Here is an 8,294-nt window from a genome sequence, read left to right as displayed (position 1 = left end):
CGTGCCATCAACGAGAATCGCATGTATGCGAGCCACGCAAGAACATATACATATATATATAAAGAGGCGCGCGCATACATATACACACACGTATATATATATATAATATATATATATATATATATACAATATATATATATATATATATATTGTATATGTATATATGTATATATATTTATATCAGAGAGTCGGACGAAATATCGTAGATCACGTTATGGTACCGTCGATTTATCGAGACCTCGGTAAATCACGTCGGTGTCGAAGGTAAACGAATGTGCGCATTGTCTCTTCGTATATTCCGCGCGCAAACTTGCCTGACTCGCAGTTCCAAGCGTTAGAAGCACGTATACGTGTGTAAGCTTAAACGTGAGATAAAGAAAGAAAGAGTAAACGAGCGAGCGAGCGAGAGAGTGTGTGCGTGTGTGACAGAGAGAGAGATAGAGGGAGGTGAAGGGAGAAGAGGAGGGCAGGAGGGAGGAGAAGGACGGCGGATTCGCGCGATACCGATTTCATGTAAGCAAGCCAATCGTATAGATCGCGGCAATTAATCTCATCGTGAAACGGCCGGGCCCGCGCTCGAGTTTCGACGAAGAAATTTACATCGACTTGCATTAACCTCGCTCCTCCCCACTTTCCTCTTTCTTGGCCTCACTATTTGTAGCGGCTTCGTTCGGGGAGGGAGATCGATCGAAAAAACTGATAAGGGAATTGCCATTGTAATTAGACTCTCTTTATCTTTCTTTCCCTCTCTCTCTCTCTCTCTCTCTCTCTCTCTCTCTTTCTTTCTCTCTATCTATCTATCTTTCTTTCTCCGCTCTGATACAATGCCGCAACGATTTATATGTATATATAACATCGGTTCGCGTCGAAGTAATTACTTGTTCCACGTCTAATGCGATATTACCTATCGTTCGTCGTTCCCGTTTAATACATACCTACATAAGAACGTTCTCTAAGCTAGCTCAGATTAGCCTCGCACAGTATGGACGTTAATCTTTCGAAGTATGTGTAGTTACAATATTCGAAGAATCGTTCAGGGACAGAAGGAACCTGGGATCGTGAAAGAGAGAGAGAGAGAGAGAGACTCGCCGACTAAATTAACGGCATTCGGTATTCGTTTAATAGTTAGGCTTGATAATTCACGTAATTAAAGCATTCGAGAGAATCGAATAGTTTACTCGGTTATCGATAGAGAAAAGGAGATACGTCGTTTGATACGAACGTATCAAACACCTACCTAGAGATACGGGTTGATGGTATTTGAAAATTGCCTTTCGCCTTTCCTAGTTAATCGTTGAACTCCCTTTTTGTCGTTTCTCCCTTTCGAGGAAATCTCGTACGGTATCCGAGTTTCTTTCTAATAACTGGTTATTAACCTGTAAGGACGTTATACGTATTCCCAGAGTGATAGATACGGCACTCTGCAGTAACGATGGTGCGTTTTAGCGACGTCCTCACGATATATGTATGTATATATCGAGCACCGCCTTGTTAATTAACCACCGGAACTCAAACCACCATCGTCGTCGTGGTACGTCGTCCAAACGATTACTTATCCGCATGTGTATACATCTATCCTTTTTATAATCGTTTAAAGGACCGATCGATCGATCAACCGAATGTACCACAATCTTCTCTCTCTCTCTCTCTCTCTTTCTCTTTATCTCTCTTCGTCTCTTTTTGTATTCTTATTTTTCCGTTTATATTTATACGAATATAATATCTTTCACTTTTTTTTTCTTTTTCGAAAGATAACGGCCTCCTCTCTTTAGAATGACAAACGATTACAGATACTCGATAATTAGGTGTGGTAAATGTCGACTTGCTTGAAATAATTGCTTGTTACGACTGAGTAGAGAGAAAGAAAGAGAGAGAGAGAGAGAGAGAGAGAGAGAGAGAGAGAGAGAGAGAGAGAGAGAGAGAGAGAGGAAGAGAGAGGAAGAGGGAGGGAAAGAGAGAATAAAAAAGAAGAAATTCGAGTAAGTATCGACGAGAAGTCGAACAATTCTTTAGGGTGTATGTAAGGGTTTCTACTTTCTATGTCTCCATCGATGGGCACGGGTAAAAGACTTTTTGCTGGCTATCCGGTAACGAGGGCTATTTATTTCTCTCCGGGCCATTAGCACCCGGTCTCGGCACTTCGGTTCGAGTTAACATCGGTGAGCGATGCATCCGGTCTCTTCTCGATCGGAAACGATTCAAGCTACGATCCTCTCTCTCTCTCTCTCTCTCTCTCTCTCTCTCTCTCTCTCTCTCTCTCTCTTACTCACTCGCTCATTCCCTTTCTTTTTCTTCTTCTCTTCTACCCCCTCTTCCCTTCCCTCAATGCTTCCTGGCCATTAGCCGTTTCACCGAGATCACCGTCACGTATAACTCGTGGCGTCTCTCTCCTCAGAGTAAATCGCCGATCGATCTCGATCCGCGATCGTGTCGGAACATTAGCTCGAAATTGCGCTATCCGTTTGACCCGGCGAGCACCGCGGGATCGATCGTCGTCGCGTCGATCATCGTGTATCATCCGGATCTCTCTTCGCGGCTCGTTGCGTCTTCGTGGCGCAACGTTGGCGTCGATCAACTCCAACAATATCGTGTGTATATCTATAATACGAACCAGATAGATAGAGATACCTACCCATTCCTATTTCAGTTTCTATTCGATCGCGAATTGTAGACTGCTGTAGAAACAGATTTCAGAAATCGACTTTCTCCGAACACCTCCGAACTAATCGGTTGGATCTTATTCTAGTTAGCGTCAGATCTATCCCAAGCTTCAATATCCGTATATCAAATATAAGAGAATTGGATATCGGGATTGATGGATTAATTAATCCGGAAAATAACGGATGACTTTGATACGTTAGATCGTTGTGCGTTGATCTTTAATGATCTTTACTGTTGAGTGATCCATCGTGGAACGCTTTGGCTCGAATTAACCTAGCCGCGCATACACACATACACACACACGCGCGCACACGCACACATACATACTTTTTCTCTTGGTGTCGTGTTCATCGAAAAACGTTGTTGCATTTTCGAGGGAAAAGATCGCGACAGGCGCAGATAATAAATCTTATCTTACTAGTGCGTACCGTTTCTGCATCGTAACGGCCGTCTTCTCTCAAAAAAGAACTCATGTACAAGGTAAATCTTAGCGAATTTGAGAGAGAAAGAGAGAGAGAGAGAGAGAGAGAGAGAGAGAGAGAGAGAGACGACAACGATTATGCTTTCGATGCGCTGTAAAGTCGATCGCGCTACCGAAAATGTTAGGGGCAGGGAGGAAGAAGAGGTGGTTGGTTAGTTGGTTGGTTGGTTTGGACGGCGGGGTGACGTCAAGCCAAACGGGCGAGGCTATTTTCGGAGAATCTGGTGAACAGATAGAGGGAGAGCAAGAGAGGTGGAGAGGTCGAGTCTCGCGAGACGAGTTCGGGTCAGCTTCCCTCACCCACGCCACCCCTCTTTTTTTTCTTGGCCGTTCTCCAAGGTATACCATCGAGCGCGATAACGCGATACATGCTCTCTCTTTCTCTCTCTTTAATATTCTTTTAAAAATTATTTTCGAACGTAAAAAATAAATCGACAAGAACGAGAAGAAAAAAAATTTTGAAAAATATTTACATAATACGTTCAACGATATGATAGACAAGTAGTTTTTCTACTTTTTTTCTATTTCACTCGTAATTTCATATCTATTAATGAATATTTTCTTCGATATTTTTATAATAAACGAAACAATGAAAAACCATGCTTGCGTGCGCGGACCCGTACATTAAATTATAAACAAGCTTCATATGTTGACATAATTTGTTACAATTGTAGTACGATTATATCTAGAATAAAAAATACTTTTATAATTGGAACCATCTTGTATACCTGTCTACTACAATCGATTGGTTCGGTCGACTGATACGAAACATTCGAAGAAACAAATTGATGTCGATCGAGAGCGGGAAACAACGATTTCTCGAAAGCACGTCGGAACCTTTCACAATGGGAAGAACCTTCCCCTTGCCTTTCTCTCTCTCTCTCTCTCTCTCTCTCTTCCTTTCTGTCTCCCTCTCTCTCTCTCTTTCTCTTTCTCTTCTTCTATTTCTTTTTCTTTGTTTCTCTTTCTTCTCGATTCACCAAGACGACTCTCAAATATCGTGGGAGCTTTCGTGTGCAACAAACAAATTTCTATTGCCATTATCGTTTGAATTATTTTAACGGCGGACATCGAACGTTTTGCGATTTCGCAATGGTGAAATATCGTCATCATTCACGTCTCGTTAGACGAGGATTACTAATACGAAGACATTGAACGAAGATATGAAGGAGAAATAAGGATAAGTAACAGAAAGAGAGTCTAGAAGGCTCGATGGAAATTCGTATATAACGAAAGGCACGTACTTACTTACGCGCAAACGCGTAAAAGCGCGAGGAGCGCGCGCGCGCTCGCGAGTGCACGCGAGAAGATCGGTGACGCAAGTGGTGTAATCGTTGCTAATATCTGCCATGTACCGGGTGATTACCGTATTTCATTGCGACGTAGCAGTAAAATACATTCGAATGGAGAAGAGGAGACTGGAAAGCGTATAGGGCGTTACTATCGATTCTCGCTCCGCCTTTGTCGTATTCTTTTTCTTTCTTTTTCTTTCTTTCTCTTTTCTGAACGAACATAGGGCAGAAAGGACCTCACGGTCTCTTACCTTCTTTCTTCCACGTGCCGATTATCACAGAAGACGCCGTCGTTCGTAGATCCCTTGATATTTTGTAGATCGCGATCTATAAAATGCTGTTTTTACTTATGCATACGTAAAATCTTAACTTAGCTTTACTAATGTATACGTAAAAACTTAGTTTAAATTCTTCTTTTTTTAATCTATTCAAATTAAGAAGATGAAATTTTTTTATTAACGAAACATATATATTTTGATACAATTATATTGTTTAATATTATTCTATTTATATGTATTATACGAACGATGTTACATAGATCTTCTCGACGTTCTTTACAATGAAAGATACTTTCGAGTATACTCTACTCGAATGTTTTCAAGGTGAATACGAGGAATAAGGCGAAAGAACGTAGATCACGATCCACGTGAACGCGTTGCTCGAGTTCCCGCAGGTTTCCGTCTGATTCGAAGCGTGGGTGTCGCGCTTGGCAGGGTTCCAGGACTCGTGGGTGGCTGACCAAGCCTTATAGACTGACCTCAGCCTCTGACCTCACCCGAAATAGTCTCCTCTCGGTTCCCTGGCTCGTTTCTCCCTGCACTTCTATTTCGGAATTTCTCCTCTCGCATTACGTCGGGTGAACGCGTCTCGAGAAATTCGGAAAGAGATAACCTTCTTCTTTTTCATCATCATCTTCTTCTTCTTCTTCTTCTTCTTCTTTTTCATTTTCCTCATCTTTTTTTTATCTTCTTTATCACTATCATCATCATCGTCATCTTCTTCTTCTTCCTTTTTCTACTTCCAATCCTAATCACGTACATATTATATTTACGTATACAAGGCAAAATATTATTTCGATAAATGATGAAAAATAAAACAAAAACAAAAAAAAAAGAACAATAAAAATGAAAAAGAAAACTTAATCTTGTTCTACGGTATAAGTTGTTCGGTTGTTTCATTAGGGAAAGATTTTCCTGGCAATAAAATCAATGATCTACGACGTTTCTAAAGAGTTTATCTGTATTGTCGGTGTGATTACGGACGACGACGACGACGAGTTGGACGGTAGCAGATAGTAGAAGAAATTACGAGGCGGTCTTCGTGCTATTCCGCGAGTAGGCAGGTAGTTTCATTAAGATGCAAATTTGCCAATAATTCTGGTCCCGCATAGCGGCAGCCTCCTTGTCGCCTCGATCCCGCACTTCGTAATCGTTCATAGCACAAATCGTGTACCACGGAGATCGGAGATCGAAATTCAAAGCGTACGAGAGAAAGAGAGAGAGAGAGAGAGAGAGAGAGAGAGTTTGCTTTCCAATTCTCTATGCATCTAACAGGCGCCTGCGTCTCGTCCCGAGTTAATTATTGTCCTGCAAATTTAATTGCCCGTGCACGATATACCTTTTTAAGTGTCGACGAGGAGGCTGATAGTGAGGTAAAAGAAAAAGGGATAGATATAACTAGAGAAAGAAAGAAAGAGAGGGGGAACTAGCGAAGCGAGAGGACTCTAAACGACAAGCCGTGCGTGCGTGTGGCACAGAAAGGAGGAGGAGAAGGAGGAGGAGGAGGAGGAGGATGGTGGTGGTGTTCCATGGCATGTAGCACGAGTATCGGTTACAAGTTCGATGTATAGTAGATGCTTGGTTAGTCGATACTCCTTCGATCCTCGATACCTCGAATAGGCTTTTTGCGAGTCCGTGTATGTACTTTAAAAAAAAAATATTATCCACCGCTACGGGAAAACGGTCTTTCGAAGTCATCGAACGTTCGTTCGGGATCTTTTTTCTTTTCTATTTTTTCTCTTTTTTTTTTCTCTTGTGGCTTTTTTTTCTTTTAACGATGAATTTGATTCGCGATCGTTTTACTCTTTCCTAAGAGGGATCTATCTATCTATCTACGTATATTGAAGGAAGATTTAGATCAATGCTCGTGCGAAAATGGAAAGAGAGAAAGAGAGAGAGAGAGAGAGAGAGAAATGTTTTGGGTGTAAAGGGAAAGGATTCCATGATGTAATTCTCTATAGAAAAGGTGAATAGAGGGTGTGCTTTGGTTCTCTCGCGCGAACAGCACGCGTGCTTTATAAGTAAACGCGTGTGAGTAGAACGGGCAAGTCGGTGGACAAGGCTATCGCTTTTCCAATCTCGTAAGCCAATATCGCTTATTTCCTAGGAGCGCGAAACACTTCTATGCTCGTGCTCTCGTATAAACTCACGAAGGGATCTCGGCTAGCCAGCCAGTCAGCACCTGACGTATTTCCAGGGATATCTAATTACTCGGCAGATCTTTAAAGCCGAATACCTACACGAACGCAAACTCGACTAAAACCGCGTTCGCCGAGTTTCCTTCTGTAATTTTATTGTCGTCGTCGTTGTTGTTGTTTTTTATATTAATGAATTGATTGTATACTATATGCTCAAAATAAATTTCATTCATTTAATTTATCGATTTTCAACAATACAAATTAGGATAAAATGAATTAAGATGATTTCATTAAATAGATAGACGAATTAAAATGGAAAGGAAATCTCAAATGAGAAAAGTTACGTCTTCTTCAAATGCTATAAAAAAGACTTACTATTTTGCGCTTACAATTAGTTATTATTATTATATTATGAAATGACGCATATTATTTAAAAAAAAAAGAAAAAAAAAAGAAAAAAAGGAAAATTTAAAACGAATGACTAATTTTGCGAAATAAATATCTAAAGGAGAAACATGCTAAGTTGGTTTGCAGATTTAATAGTCTCTTATCCAAACTCTTTATATTATTTCTTTTTAAAGGATTTTTGTTATCATCTTATCAGCACTTTTCAAACGTTTGTTCACTCTTGTTATATTGTTATATTGTTATCACGACATTATTATGCATCTGAATTATAAATCTGAAAATTATATAGAACTAGGTAAGCATATTTCGAATGAGGAAAATTTAATAAGCAGTAATAAAAGCATTAAGACAAAAATATGAAAGTACGTACATGAAATGGACTATATGGATATGTATATATGTGTGTGTGTGTGTGTATGTGTATGTATGTATGTATGTATGTATATATATTACAAATATCTTATATTGAAAAATTTTTTAAAAATATTTATTATTGATCGTCGCGTTATTTATTGCAATATGACCGTCATGTTTAATATATATATATATATTTTTTTTTTAATATTTTTATATTGTTGCATTTAACGAATCAGTTATAATTAGATTGTAGCACAGATCGATATTTAACGATCAAAAAAAACTCTTTGCCTTAGTTTTATTTCTTTATTTTAAACGTAATTATAATGTATCATATTTTTCTTTTAAACGAGATATAAATTAAGATCGATATCTATCGATTCAACAAAAATTCACTTTTAACAGTTTTTCTTATATATATATATATATCTGATATATTTAAATCGAACGGATATGTAATATGTGTGATCGTAGAACATATATGAATATACCAAGATGGAAACGGATTGACTTCAACCAATTGGTTTTATCGAAGTTCAATATCATACGAGTGTTCGAAACGTTCATCATAGAAACAGACGACCGGTTGTCGCGAGTCCCATGAAAAATCAAAGATCTATGTCCTTCGATCCGTAGAACGAATGTTAAGTCGAAGATGTTATCGTTCGAGATATTTACC

General features: G+C 39.4%; 1 protein-coding gene across 1 annotated transcript in view; it reads left to right on the top strand.

The window, feature by feature from the left end:
* The first annotated feature begins 3,117 nt into the window (after nt 1–3,117).
* The window catches only part of LOC124426745, a 183,791-nt gene continuing 178,614 nt past the window's right edge, over nt 3,118–8,294 (top strand). The window contains exon 1 of the mRNA XM_046968816.1: nt 3,118–3,141. Coding sequence (XP_046824772.1) covers nt 3,133–3,141 — 9 coding nt within the window. The 5' untranslated portion in view covers nt 3,118–3,132. The remainder of the gene's footprint in view (nt 3,142–8,294) is intronic.

This window comes from Vespa crabro, chromosome 9, assembly GCF_910589235.1.
Source record: "Vespa crabro chromosome 9, iyVesCrab1.2, whole genome shotgun sequence".
In the NCBI taxonomy this organism is placed as follows: domain Eukaryota; kingdom Metazoa; phylum Arthropoda; class Insecta; order Hymenoptera; family Vespidae; genus Vespa; species Vespa crabro.
This window is presented reverse-complemented; position numbering and strand designations above follow the sequence as displayed.